The following is a 24,006-nucleotide window of genomic DNA, read 5'->3' as shown; positions in this document are numbered from 1 at the left end:
AAAAAAAAGCACATTCAGATGCATCCGGAAGATGGGTTTGGAGGAAGACGGGTGAAGAACAGAACCCAAGCTGCTTGAGGTCCAGTGTGAAATATCCACAGTCAGTCATGATTTGGGCTGGAATGTCCAGTGCAGGTGTTGGTAAACTCTGCTTTCTTAAATCCAAGGTCACCGCAACAGTCTACCAAAATGTGAATGAACTTCCTATCATTTACATCTGGATCTGACACACAGGAACGATCAGCCATTGATGTTGCAGTTCATGAGCTACAGTTTTTCATGATCATCTATGTCGTGTAGCAGTACAGTCAGTAAAGGTTTTGAGTTGGACTAAGGAGCAGATTACCGTAATTAAATTTTCATTATTTCCAATAGAGAAAATGTTTAGAAATAATATACATCTTGACTCTCTGAGGAACAATTCAGACTCATAATAAATAACTCACCATGAGCAAGGATCTATGGAAGAAGAGAGCCAGTAGTTGAAGGAGGTCATATCTTACGTAGGTATCCGTCTTCTCCAAACCGAGGATGCGAGGTGGAAAGAAAGGCTTGTCTTCATTTAAAGTCATCTCATAAAGACTGTTCCAGGGGAAAAATCCAAACTGAAAAAGGTATTTTACCACCACCATCACCTGGAGAGAGGCATGGACATCCAGACATATAACTTCAGAGTTAATCTATCTTCATAACGGCCCATCACACAATGTCAGTATGAATTGATTGATTTGTTTCAACTGGAACGTGGCTTGCTTTGACGTGTTATGCTTCATCACTTATTGACGTGAACTTGTCTGACTTTGTTCGCCTATCAAGTTCAATTACCAACATACTGAAATCCCTGAACTTCCTACCTGCCTACCTTAGATACAGTGCCATGAAAAAGTATTATCCCCTCTCAAATTCTTATTTTTAAGATTATCAAACAAATATATATGTCAAACAAAGATAACCCAAGTAAACATAAATGCAGTTTTTAAAATTGTGATTTTATTTATAACGAGAAAAATACTATTCAAAGCTACCACCCAAACCTGTGTGAATAAGTAATGGCCCCCTACAATCTAAAAACTGGTTGGGCCACCCTCAGCAGCAAAAACTTCACAATTTCACTCGCTGGTGTGTATTGGTTTATTGTCCTTTTGCAGAACCCAAATGCGCTTCAGCTTGAGGTCACGGACTGATGGCTAAACCTTATCCTTCTAGGATTTTCTGGTGAAGAGCAGAATTTATGGGTCCATCAATCACAGGAAGTCATCCAGGTCCTGAAGGAACAAGCAGCCCCACACCATCAAACTACCACCACCATGCTTGACTGTTAGTATGATGTTCTTTTTCTGAAATGCTGTGCTATATCTACACCAGATGTAACGAGAGACACACCTTCCAAAAAGTTCAACCTGCAGCTTGTCAGTCCATAGAATATTCTTCCCATATATTCTCCCAAAAGTCTTTGGAAACATTTTGATTTTTTTGTGCAAAAGTAAGACACGCCGTTATTTTTGGTCAAGAGAGGTTTCCACCTTTTCCACCAACTCTGTCATACATGGCATTTTTGCCCAGTCTCATCCTTATTGTTGAGTCATGAACACTGACATTAACTGGGGCAAGGGAGGCCTGCAGTTTTGAGATGTTGTCCTGGGTTCCTTTGTGAAATCCTGAATGAGTCATCGCTGTGCATTTAGGGTAATTTTTGTAGGGCCGCCGTGGTGAAGGTTCACCACTAGGAACACAGTTCACAGAAGGCATGTTTCAGAGTGTACCTCGGTTTTAGGGGCACTGTTTGGTTCGAGTATGGTATAACAGGAAAAAACAACAAAAAGTCCCAAATGTTGTATGTTTCTTTTCATTTATTTTCAGGAGACAGTAGTGTAAGTAGTAGAAGTAGATCTAGGGGCTTCTTAAAAGCACTGTGGATAAGTTGTTGGACTCACGTTTTCTTTGTCTGGCTCGGTGATTGGCAAATCTGGATGATGCAGTCTAATAAACAGTAGCATGTTTGACATCTTTCTGTGTACAGACTGCACAGCGATCGAACAATGTCGACACGTGTTCGTCCGATTCACCACACGGATGCCATCACTTTTGGACTCCACAGGAGACCTGAAGGTTTTCCCACACAGCTGAATTGAAAGAAGCCGGTGGCTCTTCTACCTGCTGTCTGTTATCTGAACTTGACGTGATGCCAATTTTTCTTGTTCGTGTGTTTTGTTTAAATGTTTAAACAAAAACACTGTTGTTTAAACAGTTTAAGGTACATTACCACCAACTGGTTTGAAGTGCAGAGACTGCAATTAACTCGTAACTTGTACGCAGCTGCTTGATACAGATGTTGCAAATAAACCAATTTGACTCCAGTTCAACGTGTCCCGACTATCTTTGTTCCTGTTCAAGACTGCTGAGAGCTAGACGGGTCACTTGCCAGCATCTTACACAGACCAGAAAGTCCACCACAGTCACCCTTTCCAGACTGACAGAGAGAATTTTCGAGAAAATGTTTCATTTAAACTTCTTTAGAAGATGGCATCTTGTTGCATCTTGTTTTTTAGATCTTTTGGCCGACTTCATTTTGTCCAACAGTTTCCATTGAAGTGATTTCTTGATTGAACAATTGGTTGGAGGTAATCAGGCTTGAGTGTGGTCAGTGAAAAGGAACCAAAAAAATCTGATTAGCCAGTTAATATGTGATTTAACAAGGGGGGCATTACTTTTTCACACAGGGTCAGGTAGGTTTGAATATATATATATATATATATATATAGGTTTGTTTCCTGAATAAACAACTTGCAATGACTCTTTCACATCTCTGTGGAGGTATTTTGGTCCACTTTCCTTGTAGAATTGTTTGAATTCAGCAAAAATTGAGGGTTTTCGAGCATGAACGGCCTTTTTAAGGCCATGCCACTGCATTTTAATCAGATTTTTTTTTTTTTTTTTTTTTTTTTTTTTTTTAAGCCATTCAGAAGTTGACTTGCTAGTGTGTTTTTGGATCGTTATCCGACTGCAGAACTCAAGTGCGCTTCAACTTCAGGTCACAAACTGATGGTTGAACTTTCTCCTACAGGATTTTCTGTTAAAGAGCAGAATTCATGGTTCCACCAATCACAGCGAGTTGTCTAGGTCCTAAAGGAGGAGGCAGGATTACTTTTTCACACAGGGCCAGGTAACTGAATATTTTTGTTTCCTTAATAAATGAAATCACCATTTAAAAACAACATTTTAAGTTCACTTGAGTTATATTTGTTGGATTTACATTTGTTTAATGATCTTAAACAAAGTGGGGAAACTATGCAAAAACACAAGAAATTTGAGAAGGCGGGCCAATACTTTTTCACGGCACTGTGTAGACAAACAAGTATTCACACTAACATTCACACCTATGAGCAATTTAGAGTCTTCAATTAACCTACCATGCATGTTTTTGCGATGTGGGATGAAACCGGAGTACTCGGAGAAAACCCACACAGGCATGTGGAGAACATGCAAACTCCACACAGGCGAGGCTAGATTTAAAGAATTGTGAGGCAGATGTGCTAACCAGTCGGCCACCGTGCTGCCTAATTTGTTCTCCCATGAAGTTCAATTATTAACATAAAAGCACAGACAACCGACAAACAGGTCCACAGGTAGATAAGTAAGACAGATAGACGGACAGACAGAGAAAGAAACAGATTTGTGTTGGATATTACCTACCTCTGTGTAGACAATGGCAGTCATCCAAAAGTTTTTGGTTGGTCTTGGAACAGTCAACATAGCCCATAGAAAGACCATAATCGGCAACACCAGTGATATCACTGAGGCACTGACCACATTATTCCATATTATAATAAAATAACAAACTAGCTCAGAGTTGGCTGCCAGCAGACTGTGTGTGGCGAACAAGAGCTTCAGCACACGGTTTTGGTTGTTGTAGAACATTATGCTCTGTTCCAGCTCTTCAATAAAATAGTGCCTAGAGAGGTTAAAAAAAAAACAATGTAAAAAAAAAACAGGTCTTTTCTGAGTGCTGCATATAGTTTTATAGTTGAATGAATTATGATGACTAAAAGCTGTGGCTGACAGAAATAATCACAAAAGAATGAAAGAAAGATGAGAATGACTTGACAATTGTGGCTCGGGGGGCCTCTTAAAAGAATAATGATTTGATCTTTAACCCCCAGTTACCAGTTGGAGACTATTCAGGACTACCAGAATATCAGAACTATTCTGCTGAAATTAATTATAAATCAGCTATTAATTTAACAAAAACATAATATCCCTAAAACGTTGAATAAATTTGGTCGAACACTAAGTCTGTCACACTTTATCTTTGATATGATAGAAATGTTTAATTCCTTCGTTCTGTCCTTGATTCCTTCCTATGATGTTTTACAGCGAAATGCAGGGGGAAAAGGATATTTGGTATTTGTACTAGATTTGAGAGAGGGTTTTCACTGTAATTAATATGTAATGTATTGATGGAGGCGGCACGGTGGCCGACTGGTTAGAGCGTCAGCCTCACAGTTCTGAGGTGCGGGGTTCAATCCCCGTCCCCGCCTGTGTGGAGTTTGCATGTTCTCCCCGTGCCTGCGTGGGTTTTCTCCGGGCACTCCGGTTTCCTCCCACATCCCAAAAACATGCATTAATTGGAGACTCGAAATTGCCCGTAGGCATGACTGTGAGTGCGAATGGTTGTTTGTTTCTATGTGCCCTGCGATTGGCTGGCAACCAGTTCAGGGTGTACCCCGCCTCCTGCCCGATGACAGCTGGGATAGGCTCCGGCACGCCCGCGACCCTAGTGAGGAGAAGCGGCTTAGAAAATGGATGGATGGATTTATTGATGCACTGTGGTTAACCCATGGCAGAAAAACAATATTATGCCAGGGGTAGGTTCTCACTTGCTCCGCTTTATTTGATTATTATCATTTAATTTAAGTAGTCTCTGGGCGAGGTGGGGCTCGATGGCGAGGGCCTGGTAGGCGGGCCTCTACCCATGGGGCCTGGCCCAAAAAGGCAACGTGGGTCTCCCTTCTCATGGGTTCACCACTTATGGAAGGGGCCAAGAGGATCAGATGCAAAGTGAGATGGGTGGTGACCAAAATCAGGGAGCTTGGCCGTCGAATCCCCAGCTACAGAAGCTGACTCTAGGGACATAGAATGTCACCTCTCTGGCAGGGAAGGAACCTGAGCTAGTGTGTGAGGTCGAGACATTCTGACTAGATCTCGTCAACACACAGCTTGGGCTCTTGAACCAGTCCTCTTGAGAGGGGTTGAAGTTTCTTCCACTCTGGAGTTACCCCTGGTGAGAGGCGCCGAGCAGGTGTGGGCATACTTATTGCCCGCCAGCTTAGTGCCTGTACATTGGGGTTCACTCCAGCGGTTGAGAGGGTAGCCTCCCTTCGCCGAGAGTGACGGGTCCTGACTCTTGTTTGTGCCTATGCAGCAAACAGCAGTTCAGAGTACCCACCATTTTTGGAGTCCTTGGAGGAGGTACCAGAGAGCGCTCTTGCTAGGGACTCCTCCCTCCTTCTGCTGGAGGACTTCAATGCTGACATGGGCAAAGACAGTGAGACCTAGAAGGGCATGATTGGGAGGAACAGCCTGCCGATCAGAACCCGAGGGGTGTTCTGTTCTTTGACTTTTATGCTTGTCATGGATTGTCCATAACGAACACCATGTTCAGACATACACCTGTAAGGGTATCCACACATGCAGTTGGAACCAGGACACCCTAGGCCACATTATGATGATCGAATTTGTGGTCGTGTCCTTGGACTTGTGGCCGCATGTCTTGTACATGGGTGAAGAGAGGTGCTGAGCTGTAAATCAATCACCACCTGGTAGTGTATTAGTTCCGATGGTGGAGAAAGATGCTGGTCCAACCTGGCAGGCCCGAAGGTATTGTGAGGGTCTGCTAGGAATGACTGGCAGAGTCCCCTATCAGAAGGAGTTTCAAATCCCACTTCTGGCAGAATTTCGTGCATGTACAATGAGTCCAAGTGGGCCAGGTTCCACGCCTTAATTTATGAGGCGGTTGACCAAAGCTGTGACTGTATGGGGTGTGGAAGCGGGGTGTTAACACAACCAGCAGAAAATAATTAAATATTATAGACATTATTATTAGAAAATTATATATTTTAATTCCTTTGAAAGACGGAAGAGTCGGCACTTAATGTTAATAAATTCTGCCAGAGGAGAACAGTGCTTGTACTGTACACCACAGCAGGATTCCGGAACAGGCGTCACTTATGTAAACACAAACTCCAGTCCTACCTCCCTCCACAGATACTCGTCGGTGTGGGAGCATAGCCCTGCTTGCAGGATTGCGGAAACTGGGATTTTGTCAGTGAGCCATGTTTCCATGAAAACTAGAACACAACAGTGTCTCACATCAAGCCGGGTGTCATCCAGCAGGCGAGTCCTGTGATGGTCCATCCGAGAAGTCACAGAGCTCTGAGATTCTCTGTGACTCCCTGGTCAAGTTTATGCTGTGGTACCTTAGACCGTATATCCAAAAGACAGTGACAGCCATATCTAGTAAGCCTTGGCAACTGAGAACTACATGCACATGTCTGTACACACAAAGCACAGAAAAATACTTTCAAAACACATGCCATGATTAAAAATTTGGAGTGAGAGGGGATGCTGTGTTTGGACGCGCAGCCAACACAACAAGCAATGACATGAATCCTGGCTGCCAGATGTGGGCTGCCCCTCCACCATGTGAATCCCCCTATCCCCAAACCTTGATACAGATCTACCATATTGCATGAATAAGCACCTGAATGGAACAGGTTAAAAAAAAATAAAAAAAAGTGATGTCCTCCATAAACATATGATGCGCATCAATAGTAGCCTTCAGTCTTCGTCATTCACTGTGTCTACCTGTCTCCCAGCACTTCACTGGCTGTTCTGGAATGTCTGCGTTGTTGTATGGATTGGGTATCAGGTATCAGGTCATTGCTGCCAAGCGGGAGTTCAGGACTCAAGAGGTTTGTAGTTCTGTTGAGTCCTGGTCTAGAAGGAGACAAGTCCTCCACAATATGGGTCTCCTCCAAGAGGCTGATGGAATCAAACACACAGACAATAGATACAAAATAAGAAAATAAATAATAAAGCAATACTTCACTTGCGCTACGAGCGAATTCAGGTGGTGATTCAGATTGACATGCGAGTCTCCATGGAAAACATGAAATCCAAATCAGCATTTTCAAATTCAAATCAAAACAAATCAAAGAATAACATACTACTTACTTTATTTTGACAAGCGCTACAATGCTGCCATGTCTGTTGTTTACGGCGGCCGCCATTTTGACTTCGTGCATATCTCTTCTTTGCCTGTATGTATTGTGGCTTCACAGAGATCTCCATAAAGGTTGTTTAATAAAACAAAAAACAAGATCTCTGCTGAAGGAGGTTTCCATTAGCCTAGCTACAAACGAACTGCACGGAAAACATGGATGCGCCACAACAGAAGACAAAAAGGAGCCATCACTGAAGGGGGCGACCGTGGCAGATTGAATGGGAGAAAGTTGATCCAACACAGCGTCAAAGAGAAGAGCGGCTATGTAGCCAGCAGGCTAAGTAACTGGCAGGCTAGCGGAAAAAGTGGCAGCTTCGTCCACAAGGATTTATTGCATGGTTGAACATAAAACAGTCCTGGGATTCTACCTGTGGCCAAGGTACGGTGAGGGATCCTGGTTAGATTCAGCCATTTTAAACTGAAAAGAAGACTTTTCTGTATGGAAAAGCGGCAGCTAAAATGCGTCAGTCAAAACATGCCAGCGTATTCCCTTCCAAGTTCAATAGTTATCAAATAATCAAATAGGATTTTTCATTTGTTGGCCTATTGTTTCAGAATACAACAAGGAGTAAAGATTTGATTGTGATTTGTGAGTCATTTTTTACTGTCCATACAAATAGCAAATGGAGTTTTAGGGGGCAAGTCCAAGGACTAACTTTCACAATAGAATAATATTACCTCTGTCATTGGGTGGCTGTATAGGTAACAAACATCTACAGCCCCCACCTAACTGCATAAAGCCACATACAGTAAATGGTAAATGAACTGCAGTTATATACCGCTTTATCAACACCATCACAGTGCCCAAAGCTCTTTACAAAGCCTCACATTCACCCATACATTCGTACACCAATGGGCGGCTGCTGCCGTGCAAGGCGCTGCCAGGCCTACTGGGAGTAAATTAGGGTTCTGTGTCTTGCGCTCCTCCTTGAGCCGTCACCTTATCGTGGTGGAGGGGTTTGTGTGTCCCAATGATCCTAGGAGCTAAGTTGTCTGGGGCTTCACGCCCCTGGCAGGGTCACCCATGGCAAACAGGTCCTAGGTGAGGAACCAGACAAAGCACGGCTCAAAGACCCCTTATGACGAAGACAAAATATGGACTCAGGTTTCCCTTGCCCGGACGCGGGTCACCGGGCCCCCCCTCTGGAGCCAGGCCTGGAGGTGGGGCTCGAAGGAGAGCGCCTGATGGCCGGGCCTACACCCATGGGACCCGACCGGGCACAGCCCGAAAGGGTAACTTGGGTCCCCCTTCCCATGGGCTCACCACCTGTGGGAGGGGCCATAGGGGTTGGGTGCATTGCGAGCTGGGCGGTGGCTGAAGGCGGGGACCTTGGCGATCCGATCCCCGGCTACAGAAGCTGGCTCTAGGGACGTGGAATGTCACCTCTCTGGCAGGGAAGGAGCCCAAGCTGGTGTGTGAGGTCGAGAAGTTCCGACTAGATATAGTCGGACTCTCATCCACGCACAGCTTGGGCTCTGGTACCAGTCCTCTCGAGAGGGGTTGGACTCTCTTCCACTCTGGAGTTGCCCACGGTGAGAGGCGCCGAGCAGGTGTGGGTATACTTATTGTTCCCCGGCTTGGCGCCTGTACGTTGGGGTTCACTCTGGTGGATGAGAGTGAAGCCTCCCTCCGCCTTCGGGTGGGGGGACAGGTCCTGACTGTTGTTTGTGCCTACGCACCAAACAGCAGTTCAGAGTACCCACCATTTTTTGGAGTCCTTGGAGGGGGTGCTGGAGAGCGCTCCCGCTGGGGACTGCATCGTTCTGCTGGGGGACTTCAATGCTCACGTGGGCAATGACAGTGAGACTTGGAAGGGCGTGATTGGGAGGAACGGCCCCCCCACCCCCGATCAGAACCCGAGCAGTGTTCTGTTATTGGACTTCTTCTGCTCGTCACGGATTGTCCATAACGAACACCATGTTCAAGCATAAGGGTGTCCACACGTGCACTTGGCACCTGGACACCCTAGGTCGCAGTTCGATGATCAACTTTGTGGTCGTGTCATCAGACTTGCGGCTGCATGTCTTGGACACCCAGATGAAGAGAGGGGCAGAGCTGTCAACTGATCACCACCTGGTGGTGAGTTGGCTCTGATAGTGGGGGAAGATGCCGGTCCGACGTGGTAGGCCCAAACGTATTGTGAGGGTCTGCTGGGAACGTCTGGCGGAATCCCGTGTCAGAAGGAGTTTCAACTCTCACTGGAGCAGTTCGCAGCTGAGTGTGAAGCGGCTGGGATGGGAATCAGCACCTCCAAATCTGAGACCACGATCCTCAGTTGGAAAAGGGTGGCGTGCCCTCTCCAGGTCGGTGATGAGATCCTGCCCCAAGTGGTAAATGTTACATTAAAAATACAGTAAATAAATACGTTGTCTTCAAAGGACACTGTGCTACCAAATACTAAAGCTAAAAGAGATTATTACAGACATGAAAAGTATGAAAGACCCCTTGAATCAGCACTTCTGGGCTGTTGTTTGAGCAGGAAACACCACAAGATATTCAAAATAATTATCCATCCATCCATTTTCTGTAAAGCTTATCCTCTCTAGGGACACGGGCGTGCTGGAGCCTATCCCAGATGACTCTAGGCAAGAGGCAGGGTACACCCTGAACTGCTCACCAGCCAATTGCAGGGCATCGTTTACATTTAACCTACCATGCATGTTTTTAGGATGTGGGAGTAAACCATCGCAGGCACGGGGAGTAGATGTAAACTCCACACAAGGGAGGCCGGTCCACAGAACTGTGAGGCAAATGTGCTAACCAGTCATGCACCATGTTGCCGCAAAAGGATCAAACCAAGAAAATATTACCTTTTGATTTTAATCTTGCACTCATTACTACAAAGAGGTTTATGGTGCTCTTATTAGGTACACTAACTATAGAAATGGAGATAATACCTAGCATTTGGAAGGCAGCATACAGTATGTCACTCGTTTAATGAAAATTGGTGGGGGGAAAATAAATAATCAATGGGGGGGACACTCATGTGGTATTAGCCAGGACTCAGCTATAATAAATGAGTCGAAGTTATTATTCAGGAATTAAATCTAAACATAAATAATTTATTAAAATTCTGTGTGGATTGAGCAAGGTTACGTAAGTGTTGAGGAATTTGATTTAGTGAGTCTAAATTAATGTTGCCAAACAGAGACCCATCCAGCCTTGCATCCATTTTCCTCCGGTTATCCGAGTTCGGGTCATGGGGGCAGCAGTTTAAGCATAGAAGCCCAGACTTCCCTCTCCCCAACCACTTCTTCCAGCTCTTCTGGGGGGAACCCGAGGTGTTCCCAGGCCTCCTCTCCATGGGACGTGCCCGAAACACCTCACCAGGGAGCCGTCCGGGAGGCATCCTAACCAGTTGGCCGAGCCAGCACATCTGGCTCCTCTCGATGTGGAGGAGCAGTGGCTCGACTTTGAGCCCTTCCCAGAAGACCAAGCTTCTCACCCTATCTCTAAGGGAGAGCCCGGACACCCTGCGGCGGAAACTCATTTGGGCCATTTGTATTCGCGATCTTGTTCTTTTGGTCGTAACCCGCAGCTCGTGACCAGGTGAGGGTAGGAACGTAGATTGACCAGTAAATAAAGAGTTTTGCCTTTTGGTTTAGCTCCCTCTTCACCACAACAGTAAGATCCGCATCACTGCAGACGCTGCACTGATTCGCCTGTCGATCTCGAGCTCCATTCTTCCTTCACTTGTGAACTACTTGAACTCCTCCACTTCGGGCAGGATCTCCTCCTGGGCCCCAAGACGGGACTCCACACTTTTCCAACTGAGGACCATGACCTCAGATTTGGAGGTGCCAATTTTCAACCCAGCTGCTTCACAGCTGATGAAGCCATCAGGGACAACATAATCTGCAAAAACCAATGACGTGATACAGATGTCATCAAACCGGACGCCCTCAATACCCCGGCTGCGCTTAGAAATTCTGTCCATAAAGTTAATGAACAGAATCGGTGACAAAGGGCAGCCTTGGCGGAGTCCAACTCCCACTAGAAAAGGATCCGACTTACTGCCGGCAATGAGGATCAAACTCTGACACCAGTCGTAAAGGGGCCGAACAGCCCGTATCAGGGAGTCTGTTACCCCATGCTCCCATATCACCCCCCCAAAGGTCTCCGCGAAGGACATGGTCGAACACCTTCTCCATGTCCACAAAGCACATGTAGACTGATTGGGCGAACTCCCATGCCCGTCAAGGACCCTGTTGAGGGTGTAGAGCTGGTCCACTGTTCCACGGCCTAGGATGAAAACCACACTGCTCCTCCTGAATCTGAGATTCGACTTCCTGATGGACACTCCGCTACAGAACCCCTGAACAAACCTTAAAAGTGGGGCTGAGGAGTGTGATCCCCCTGTAGTTGGCATGCACCCTTCGGTCCCTTTCCCTGCCAGAAAAGTGATATTCCACATCTCTAGAGCCAACCTCTGTAGCCGGGGATCGGACCGCCAAGGTCCCCGTCTTCGGACGCCACCCAGCTCACTATGCACCCGACCCCCTTGATCCCTCCCACAGGCGGTGAGCTCATGGGAAGGACAACTCACATTGCCTTTTCGGGCCCCATGGGTGTAGGCCTGGTTACCATGTACTCGCCTTCGAGCTCCACCTCCAGGCTTGGCTCCAGAGGGGGACCCCAGTGACCTGTGTCCAGGCAGGGGAAACCGAGGTCCATTTATGTTAATTATCATAAGGGGTCATTTGAACCATGCTTTGTCTGGTCCCTCACCTAGGACCTGTTTGCTTTGGGTGACCCTACTTGGGGCATAAAGGCCCAGACAATTTAGCTCCTAGGATCATCGGGATGCACAAACCCCTCCACCACGATAAGGTGACGGCTCATAGAGGGGCAAACAGAGATCCCAAGAGAAATATAAAAATGAGAGGTAAATATCAAAGCAATAGCATGACCCAAGCGGTCAGGGGCATCATTGGAAGATAGCGTTAAATGAGATTTGGCAGCGTTTCTTTGTACCATTTGTCGCTTAAATTGACTCATTATTGAGGGTAAAATTTGTGAATTTCGGCTTTCGGGCGAAAACACAATTGGTATTTGACTGGGGGGTGGCACTGGGTCCCCGCAGCATCTTCCAGGTGGCTGGTTTTTGGGGTGCCTCGGTGGACCGCCCTGGATCCCTCGTTGTGGGACGTGTCCCATCCACTGGGCCGCTCTCGGGTGGACTCCTGGGCCCGAGCCCGCCTCTTTATTGAGTGGGTGGGGTCCTCAGCCCCCGCGGTGGAGGCATAGCAATTACAGGACACTTCTGACGGTCATTGTGCGTGCAAAACGGTGTCATTTCACTTGCATGTGTCCACTGAAACAACACACCCCTGGGACTTATTCGCTGGATGTGGGACCTCTCACTCATTGAAACAAATAACTTATGATTGAGTATCCCCTCACCCACACTGTGGCCCTATAGACATTTATAATTTACATAGCCGCTCCCACCACACTTCAGTTGTACAGCTGGGTTCACGACCCTTGTCCTGCATGCTTCCCCTCCTGTCCTTGTCCTGTCCTTCCCTGTAGCACTATTGCCCCATACAACACAACACTCATATCTAAGGTCATTGTTCTAGGTATATACTAATTTACTTTCCTCATCTTGTTTACAGCGAGTGCTTTGTCTTTTGTTGTTGACTTTTCTCACTCCCCTCTAGAAGCCTTGTTCTGTTCCGACTGATCGACTTCTCAATAAATATCCATTTAAATACGAAGAGTGAACTTTAGAAAAGTTCCCCAGCCTTTGTGCGTCGGCTGTACCAATGTGTTGTCAAACCACAGGAAACAAGGACAAGCGAATGGGGGTTCTCAGCCCAGAGACGCTGTACCTTGTCGACCCTTCCTGCTTCTTTCCACCTTTTGGGGGCACTGGGGATCGAGTTGGCTGAGACTTTGTTCTCCAGTTTCAAGTCAGCTAAATTAAACTTTTCTTAGAGTTTTGTCATTTATGCTGCCATTAATGACAGGCTTTGTTGGAAAGGCCATTATAAGTTGTCCAGCAATTTTACTAACACGCAACCGAGGGGTTTTGATAATAGAGTCCAATTCATTTGAGAACTAATACTTCATGTATAGTTATGATAAAAGTGTGAGCAGGTGTATGTGAAGTCATTGTGTGTGTTCACGTGTGCTTGTGTGTTTGTGCGTTGTGTGCAGTTTTGAGGTTCCAAGAGTCCACAATTTCAGTTCAAATCAGAGAACAAACTTAGCACAAGGTTCAAGGTCCCGTGCATGCAATTTAGTCTTAAATCCACCTGGGGTCACCCAAAGCCCAAGGAACGGCTTCATCTGCTCTACAGGGGTGAGAAACCAGATGTTGGGGTTTGAGTCTATTGCTGATAAAGCCAGGATCTGTGTTCTTTGATCTGGTTGTCAGGGAGGTGTCTGGACCAAGGGCGGTCTCTTTTCACTCCCTTCAGGCGTGGTCCAGACAAGAACAGTGGAGGTGTCCGTGGGATTTGAAAGGCCATCTGTCTGAGGCTGGCTGGTGAGCTCTTTTGGATATGGATCATCATCATCTTTATTTGCACAATATGTCAAAAACACACAAGGAATTCGTCTCGGAATTCGGTAGTTGGAGCTGCTCAAGTATGACAACAGAAAGTCAATTGACAGAGAACACTTTTGAGTCATGAAAACACAGTCACTGAGCAATAAAAGTTGACCAGTTGTGTGGTAATACCGGTACAATTTTATTATTTATTTATTTATTTGACAATTGTGCAAAATTATGCTGAATCCTCAAGCAATTAGAGCAGTTTAAAGTGACCAGTAGTGCAATAATCTGGGACAATGTCAATTGTGCAAATGGTGCAGATACTTCCTCAGCACATGAGTGGCCAGTATTGGTCAACAACAGATATGTAGTGCATAAGTAGTGCAGGGTGGAGAGACTACGACAGTGAGTGCACAAGTAATGTATAATCGGCCCAACAGAGATGTGACTACTATCTCAAGACAAAATTGACAGCATGTTACAATGGAATTGTAAGTTAACTGTTTTAAGACGTTCATGGCAAGAGGGAAGACGCTGTTGGAATGTCTGCTTGGTTTAGTTGGCATTGATTGATAGCGCCTACCTGAGGGAAGGTGCTGGAAGAGGTGGTGACCAGGATGTGGAGGGTCGAAGAGAATTTTGCCTGCTCTTGTCTTAGTTCTGGCAGTGTGCAAGTCCTCAAGGCAGGGTTTGAGGGAACCGACAATCTTTGCAGCAGTTTTGATTGTCCGTTGCAGTCGGAGTTTGTCCTTTTTTGTAGAAGCACCAAACCAGACTGTGATGGATGAACACAGGACTGATTCGATGACTGCTGTGTAGAACTGCCTCAACAGCTCCTGTGGCAGGCCATGCTTCCTCAGACGACGCAGGAAGTACATCGTGTGCTGGGCCTGTTTGAGGATGGAGTTGATGTTGGTCTCCCACTTCAGGTCCTGAGAGACTGTAATTCCCAGGAACTTGAAGGTTTTGACGGTTGACACAGGGCAGTTAGACAACGTGAGGGGCACCTGTAGCGAAGGATGCCTCCTGAAGTCCACGATCATCTCTACAGTCTTGAGCGTGTTCAGCTCCAGGTTGTGTCGACCGCACCACAGCTAAAGTCGATACGCAGACTCGTCACCATCGTTGATGAGGCCGATGACTGTGGCGTCGTCTGCAAACTTCAGGCGAGACGCTGAGTTGGAGAAGCTTGGAGGAGACTGGAGAGACGCTTGTTTCCGTGGAAACTCAGCTTCGTCTTTTTGACTTGGTAAAGCTCATTTTCCTACTTCCTTCACTTGCGAACCATGGATTCGTTGATCTTGAATCCTTTCGCGGCTGCTCGTTTCCCATGTTCCTCCGCGTAACTGACAGCTTGCAGTTTAAACTGTGCTTCGTAAGCGTGTCTCTTCATAGGTGCCATTTTCGGGGGTCCTTAGCCAAACCGATGTTGTGTTGCACAACGCACACCCCGGCGCTATATACCTCCATATACCTACTGGGGGCGTGCCTTTAGCGTCCTCCTTCACGCGCACCCTTCCCCCTTTACATCCGCATGCTGTCCTCAGCCACGTCCGCTTTTTCCTTCTGTATAAGCAGCGTGTCGACAGGAAATGCTCCCAGTCAGTCAAGCGGTCAAAAAAACTAAATAAATAAATTAAATAAATAAATAATACAAAAAAGTCAAGTGGAGCGCTCATCACACAACATTTATAGATGTTGGAACTCGGTGCACATATAAGGCGCGCCGCATTGTAAGGCACCCCGTCCATTTTGGAGAAAATCTAAGACTTAAGTGCGCCTTAAAATACGGTATTCTGTTTTTTTTTTTTAATGTTTAACACAACATCCCAACTTCATTGGAATTGGGGTTGTATATTGAATAGCTTGTTCATGCCCTAGGTATTAGGCGCATGAAAAGGAGTTAAAAATTACCATTTGGTAGTTGGATATAAACTTTGGCCAATAAACTGGCCGTATTTTTGTGCGATTGTGATATTTTATTTACTTATTTATCTATACATGTAGTTGGAATATTTATTTTCAGTTTCTTAATATGGTCCTTTAAAATGCACTTTTAACATGTAAGCATCGTGTGGTTATGTGAAAATATGATGTAATTGTTTTCAAGGGCTGTTTTTTAACTATAAATCTTCTTTATTGTTAACTTCTATAAAATTGGGTCGCAACTTAGCGGCAATACTACGGTGGTCCTGAAGTGGAAAACACAACAGCAAATTACTAAACACAACGGCAAGTTAAAAAACACGACAGCTAATTAGTCATTACAACGACAAATAACAAAACACAACAGCAAAAAACACAACAAAAAAATAACTCATCACAATGACAAATAACGAAAGACCGCAGCAAATCAAAAAACACAACAACTAGCTAATCACAAAAACAAATGACTAAAGATAACAGCAAATAAAAAAAACACAACAACAAATAACTTACCACAACATTTTTTATTCGAAACCATTCTTTGACCCCGCAATGAGTGCAATCTCATATACGTTTATCAGGTAGAAATGAACTAAGTTCAATTCATGTTCGCACAAAATATGAACTAGTTCATGAACCTTCGTTCATTGAACTCATTCAGGTACAACACTGCTCATCACACATATGAACATCAAGGAAAGTACATCTTGTAAGATTAAAAGTATGCTTTTTAAAAATTCTTTTTCACACTAACCTGTATTGAGTTGGGGACTCTGTCTCAGTTTGTATCAAATAAGTATCCAGTGTGGGACTATCACTTCCTTGAGATTGGTCAGTCGTCGAGTCTAATGGGGTTTGAGACTGGAAACACAAGAGTTTTACAGGATTTAGATAAGAAGTGCTTCAGGAAAGTTCATTACAGTATGCGTGCTTGCAGATAAATTTTCCATAAATTGTCTTTACTTGCTGTATCTTGTGTATGAAAAAGTAGCGTTCATTGCACAGAACAGCCGATGTTTCCCTGTACTGTTTCGTCAGCAGGTTAAGCCACTGGGTCAATCCATCCATGATGGCTAGTACTATGGCCCATAAGAAACGTATGATATCCAACATCCTCTGAACAATCTCGCCATGACCTGTAGAACACAGACACATGGAAACAGTGTGCAAGAGAATGGGAAGAGATACTGTATGATTTTAGATACATATAACATATACATTGCATTCCATAACCAAAAAGATAACCAGATAATGCTATCAAAAGCAGGGTGAGACAAAACACGGAGGAAGAAGCAGTTATAATGTACTAAATATCCCTCGTAAGATACAACTGAAAATACAGAAGTAAGTTTTACAGTAAAGTATTAATTTTTATTCCAGGTTTAATGTATGTGATTTAATTAAAAATAGCCAAAAATATTCTCCCATTAATCAACATTTTACATCCGTGGAGGGTTTACGTAGATTATGCAGAGGAAACTTTGACACCTTCAGGCGCAGTGAATTGTTTCAACCAATAATGCAGAACTCTATCCATCTAGACCATCCAAGAGTTTCCTTGGCTTCTTTGTCCTGGGGCCTTGCCTAGCTTGTGGGCCAGATATGCTGAGCACCTTGCTGTGAGAGATTTTCTGCATGATCTTAGCCCACTACATTAGCAACCACTGTGATCCAATCTTCAGTGCTGATCGGGTCCAGAATTGGTGCTTTGTGGCCACAGCTTCTCTATATGGATCTGTACTCCTGGGTTAGGGGACCACAAGGGATGCATGTACAACCCCTATTCCAATGAAGTAGAGATATTGTGTTAAACATAAATAAAAACAGAATACAATGATTTGCAAATCATGTTCAGCCTATATTTAATTGAATACACTACAAAGGCAAGATATTTAATGTTCAAACTGATCAACTATTGCTTTTAGCAAATAATTAACTGAGAATTTTATGGCTGCAACACGTTCCCAAAAAGCTGGGACAGGGTCATGCTTACCACCTTTTCTTTTAACAACATTCAATAAACGTTTGGGACTGAGGACACTAATTGTTGAAGCTTTGTAGGTGGAATTCTTTCCCACTCTTGCTCGATGTACAGCTTCAGCTGTTCAACAGTCCGGGGTCTCCTTTGTCGTAGTTTACGCTTCATAATGCGCCACACATTTTCATTGGGAGACAGGTCTAGACTGCAGGCAGGCCAGTCTAGTACTCACACTCTTTTACTACGAAGCCACGCTGTTGTAACGCGTGCAGAATGTGGTTTGGCATCGTCTTGCTAAAATAAGCAGGGGCGTCCATGAAAAAGACGTTGCTTGGATGGCAGCATATGTTTCTGCAAAACCAGCATATGTTTCTGCATATGTTTCTGCAAAACCTGTATGTACCTTTCAGCATTAATGGTGCCTTCACAGATGTGTAAGTTAGCCATGCCATTGGCACTAACACAGCCCCATACCATCACAGCTGAAATGCTGAAATGTGGACTCGTCAAACAAACACTTTTCCACTTTGCATCAGTCCATCTTAGATGAGCTCGGGCCCAGAGAAGCCGACGGCGTTTCTGAGTGTTGTTGATAAATGGCTTTTGCTTTGCATAGTACAGTTTCAAGTTGCACCTACAGATGTAGCGCCGAACTGTATTTACTGACATTGGTTTTCTGAAGTGTTCCTGAGCCCACGCGGTGATATCCTTTACACATTGATGTCGGTTTTTGATGCAATGCCGCCTGATGGATCGAAGGTCACGGGCATTCAATGTTGGTTTTCGGCCTTGCCGCTGACATGCAGTGACTTCTCCAGATTCTCTGAACCTTTTGATGATATGATGGACCGTAGCTGATGAAATCCCTAAATTCCTTGCAATTGTATGTTGAGGAACATTGTCCTGAAACTGTTCGACTATTTTCTCACGCACTTGTTCACAAAGAGGTGACCCTCGCCCCATCTTTGCTTGTGAATGACTGAGCAATTCAGGGAAGCTCGTTTTATACCCAATCATGGCACCCACCTGTTAGCGATTAGCCTGTTCACCTGTGGGATGTTCCAAACAGGTGTTTGATGAGAATTCCTCAACTTTCTCACTCTTTTTTGGCACCTGTCCCGGCTTTTTTGGAACGTGTTGCAGCCATAAAATTACAAGTTAATGATTATTTGCTAAAAACAATCAAGTTGATCAGTTTGAACATTAAATATATTGTCTTTATAATGTATTCAATGAAATAAAGGTTGAATATGATTTGCAAATCATTGTATTCCGTTTTTATTTATGTTTAAAACAACGTCCCAACTTCATTGGAATTGGGGTTGGAGTACAAATGAGTCTGCTGCTTGCCTTTATGTTTCTTCTTAGAACCGTAGTTCAAGCAAAGGACTGGCGGTTATGTATGGACTTGAAGAGAGACATTTTTACAGTATAGCAGGATGGCTGCAGAAGTGTTGCCTGCTTCAGAGATCTCTCTTTCAACTTTCAGCTTCAAAGAGGGAAATTGCATTACCGAGACCAAATCCTTATCCGTAAATTGCCCCTGCAGTTTACAGGACAATATGTTTTCTGGGTAAACAATGAATTCAGCCATAAACGGAGGCTGCTGGTGTAACATCAAAGGTTACGACCGTCATTTGGTGCGTCACTTTGGGTTTCGGTTGTTTCAATGAAAAGAGGGCCACCTGAGGGACCAAAAGTGACACCAAGAGGAAGTAGTTGTACAATTCAAACCTTAGGGAACCAATCAGGCCTAAGGGCGGTACCTACGAGTATGCCCACGGATGCGAGACTTATAAGCTTGTGTCCGAAATTTTCGGGGTGGGCTCACAGCGAATCGGACCATGAAAACCGCTGTTAAGACACAAAGGTTTGTTCAATAAACCTAATTTAGCCCATCCGCCTGTGTCTCAGAGTATTCTTTGCTTCCACTCGACCTGAACGCTTCCTCAGACCCGGAAATCCACCGCAAATGGCGTCACAAACAGGATCTTCTTCGTTGTGGCTGCCGGTCGACTTCACCGCGGGGCCGACGAGGTTCCACGCCGGCTACAAGGTGAGCGTCACGTGTGTACCTGGCGGCTGCGTGCTGTCGCCGAAGGTGGTAGCAGTTGTGGCAGAAGGGGAACGGTGCGGAGGGGTCTGTGTCGAGTGGAGCTTTGAATTCTTCGTCCAAATTTGTTATGGTTTAAGTTTAAAAGTAAAAGATTAAGAGTGAAAGAGGGGATGGCCCTCCTGGATGGATGTGGAGACACGCGATGAAGTCAAATGAGAGTTTCCGACGAAGGAAACAAAGTGTTACTGGTAGAATGCTCGACAGGGGGCGTGCGCTTGGCTTCAGAACGGATGCATTCATGCGAATGTTTGCGGTCGCATAGCCGCTTGATGTCAGTCAGGCCGTATATTAGCAAGTCACGTCACCCTGTGAGTACAAGAGCCCATAGTCTTTAGTTACCAATTGACTACAACCTGGCCAGGTTACAACTTAGCAGAACGAGTGAAAGCGTGGTCTGTGAGAGAAGTGACGTCGGCGGTTATTGGATTAAGTCACTACCGCAACGATCTGTGAGAGGACAAGTTAGCATGTATGCACAAATGAGACTGGTGTCGATGGGCTCGTGATGATGTCATTAATGAACGACGGTGTTCCATTCCTTGCGGGTATTCATTTTTGGCTAGTCTGAGCACAGATCGTCAAAAAAGCGGTGGGGAAATTTGAGTTCTAATCCATGGGATCTCTGTTTGGATGCAAAAGAGCCTCGCAGGGGATTTAGAAAAAAATAAAACGTGGCCTAAGTGTGACTGATACGAATATTCTGTGTGATACGATGTCTTAACTGTGTACACAATATAAAGAAAACCCTAGAACTATAATCAATATAATTATATTAATATAAATGTACATAGCTACAAAGCGCTTTAAGGGCTACCCATAATATCCATCCATCCATCCATCCATTATCTGAGCCGATTATCCTCACAGGGGTCGCGGGAGCGCCGGAGCCTATCCCAGCTGTCATCGGGCAGGAGGCGGGGTACACCCTGAACCGGTTGCCAGCCAATTGAGGGCACATAGAAACAAACAACCATTTGCACTCACATTCACACCTACGGGCAATTTAGAGTCTATCATTAACCTACCATGCATGTTTTTGGTATGTGGGAGGAAACCGGAGTGCCCGGAGAAAACCCACGCAGGCACGGGGGAGAACCCGCAAACTCCACACAGGCGGGGCCCCGCGGGGATTGAACTCCGGTCCCCAGAACTCTGAGGCAGACGCTGTAACCAGACGTCCACCGTGCCGCCTACGTAGCCATAATATTTATGACATAAATAAATAATGTAAAAGTATTGTGTGTATGCATGGGTATGCAGTGGAAGATAAATTAAATCATAGATAAATTAAGGCGTGTGCCGGGCGGATGTGATCACGGCAGAGTTGCGTCGTGGCTTTCTACTTCCGGGTTGGCGGAGCGGACCCGCCGCGGCTCTGCGTGCGGGGAAGCAGCCTGAAAACAGTACCGTACATTTTGGTCAGAAGACGCTTCGGTGTTTGGATAAAGGAGGCTGTTCACTCTTTTGTGGAGCCGCGGCTGTGTTATGGCGCCTTTGCAACCCGGTCGGGGTTGAACGCTTTCTCAGACCCGGAAATCCACCTCAGTTACAATCCCATTTGACCAGTGCTGCCCGAATTGATACAAATCTTTCCGTTGGATGCGAAAGAGGCACTTTGTGCTGAATTTGTGACACATTGGCTTCATTGGGGTCATCAGGTGGGTACCCTCCTTCATCAGTGTTTCGATGATTTGTCCATAACAACTCCAGAAGGCTCATCGGCAACACCTGGCATCCCAGGTGAGCCCCCCTGAGCTCTGAATTCTCTGGTTGCTCTGTTATTAGTGCTGCTTTTGGGTCCAGGTGCTGTCTCTCCTTTTTATCCAGAGCCAGCGACTGGCTTGTTTGGTAGCAGTAGAAGTCGATTTGATGGTTTCGTGTAGGCCTTGACCCCAGAGTCCCAGGTCCTTCAACAAATCACCAAGTGCAGCCATAAAATAAATATTTGCAGCTTTTGAAAGAACAGAGTGCAAGGTGGGGGAACTTGGTCGAACAAAAGAGGAGAACGAGTGACAACGTCAACTACTGGACTATGTTTCCGGCTTACATTTGTTGCTACCAAGAGCAGGTTTGTTCACTTATTTCGCTCTCTATTTATTATTAACACCATTCCTAAAATATTTTTCTGGTGCAAACCTCACAGTGCTTTGTTTTTAGCCATTAAAACTGGCTGAACAGTTCAAATCACACCTGAAACAATATAAATAAAAATAAGCCATTTTCCCTGTTGTTTTATTGCAAAGCACTACAAATCAGGAAATATATATATATATATATATATATATATGAAATGACCATAATTAATTTGACTGATTCCCTTTCATGAAACAACGAGAATCTAGTATGTCCAGTAAGCAGGTATTTCTTTCACTGTGATCATGCGTAAGACCGCGTGTGGAGGAGGAAAAGAAAATATGAACTTACCAAACTCCTCCGGCTCCTTCAATTGAGGATCTTCGAACACATCATTCTCCTCTGAGCCTACAGAAACACCATTGAGTTTGCATTACTCATCAAATCTGGTAACGTTTCAATTTAGTCATATTGCCTTAAATACGGGAGTTGTAATAGAGTGCGTACCCACGGTCCTGTAGCTTGGTTATTGAACTGATCATTGAGAATAATCCAAATATGTAATTTATGACAATGACAAAAATAATGACAATACAGTCAAAGTTAAAAATGTAGGGATTAATAATCACACAAATTGTCTTTTTCTTTTTGTGTCAGGAATTTGAAATAAGAACATACCGAATTTACGAAATTTGGGCATAGGGGGTTTCGGCCCGACAGTTCTTGACTTGCTCATTGTATGAAGCGCCTCAAGCAAGAAAGGGAAGTGACCTTCGGCTTTTCCCTGTCATAGTTGCCATTTTTATCCGGACTGGTGAGCGGCAGAGGGCGGCCATTGGTGCACTGACCAGGAATGGGGCTAGCACTGTCTGCATAAAAGGTAGCTCCATCCAGCACTACACAACCGGGGGTAAAGTGCCTCATGATAACTTGCACGATATAATTCAAATTGACTTGATCATTTCAAATGGTACCTCGAAGTTCAAACGTGCCAAAACCTCCATTTGGTGTTTGAACAATATTCTGGTAAAACATACACCCCAAAGTTCAAATGTTTGCTCAGTCATGGAAACAAACTTGGGCTTTGAACATCAACCAAATTGAAATTGAATTGTGACTGAACGTTCAGGTACCATGTTCAGCTGGAATGTCTCAGAATAAAATGTCCAAATATATACCTGTCACTGAGCAAGCCTCCTCTTGTGATGTCTGCGGTGTGGAACTCTCATCCTCGACGGTTTCAAATCTTCTCTGTTGTCTTCGGTTCCCTTGATGCTCTTTCAGAGCTCTTTTCACGTTGTTCACCCATGCTTGATAAGCCAACTAGGAGAGGAAAGCAAGTAAGTCAATGAAAACAAAAATGAAAACATTGTATGTCACGTGACATATGACCACATGTACAATATTCTCAGTGTTGGAGAGTTAACTAATTACATGTAACGAGATTATGTAATTTACTTCCAAATTTGATGTCATTGTGAACAGAAATAGCCACAAAAGAGGAGATTGTGTTTGTTTCATACCACTTCCTCCTAAAAAGCCTCCTGAAGCGCCTCAAATATTTTAGCGTGTGTGGGATTTTGGAAAGGGTTGACTTTTTCCAAGAGACGTGGCTAACTCATCTGATGCCAGACCGCTATGGATCTGCCAGGTGCTACTAGAGTGAGAGCGCCAACAGATAAATATCAAGATACATATTGATATTTATCTGTTTCCCAATTAATTTCCAATGCTTCGTGTCTTCACGTAAATATATCATGAAAGCACTTAATGATGGCATATAATAATAACATAATAAAAGGTATCCATCCATCCATCCATCCATCCATCCATCCATTTTCTGAGCCGCTTCTCCTCACGCGGGCCGCGGGCGTGCCGGAGCCCATCCCGGCTGTCATCGGGCGGGAGGCGGGGTACGCCCCGAACCGGTCGCCAGCCAATCGCAGGGCACATACAAACAAACAACCATTCGCACTCACATTCGCACCTACGGGCAATTTAGAGTCGTCAATTAACCTAGCACGCGTGGTTTTCGGAAGTGGGAGCAAACCGGAGTGCCCGGAGAAAAACCCCGCAGGCACGGGGAGAACATGCAAACTCCGCACAGGCGGGGCCGGGGATTGAACCC

At 45.0% G+C, this 24,006-nt stretch overlaps 1 protein-coding gene across 1 annotated transcript in view; it reads right to left on the bottom strand.

Annotated features, from left to right (window-relative positions):
- piezo1 (piezo type mechanosensitive ion channel component 1 (Er blood group)) overlaps positions 1-24,006 on the bottom strand; it is a 190,040-nt gene that overhangs the window by 42,419 nt on the left and 123,615 nt on the right. Inside the window, 7 exon segments of the mRNA XM_061691070.1 lie at positions 447-635; positions 3,694-3,952; positions 6,865-7,041; positions 16,466-16,572; positions 16,675-16,847; positions 22,230-22,286; positions 23,057-23,201. Of these exon segments, the coding sequence (XP_061547054.1) occupies positions 447-635; positions 3,694-3,952; positions 6,865-7,041; positions 16,466-16,572; positions 16,675-16,847; positions 22,230-22,286; positions 23,057-23,201 (1,107 nt within the window).

Source organism: Phycodurus eques, chromosome 11 (assembly GCF_024500275.1).
Source record: "Phycodurus eques isolate BA_2022a chromosome 11, UOR_Pequ_1.1, whole genome shotgun sequence".
NCBI lineage: Eukaryota > Metazoa > Chordata > Actinopteri > Syngnathiformes > Syngnathidae > Phycodurus > Phycodurus eques.
The sequence above is the reverse complement of the archived record's forward strand: the minus strand, read 5'-3'. Positions and strand labels throughout refer to the sequence as shown.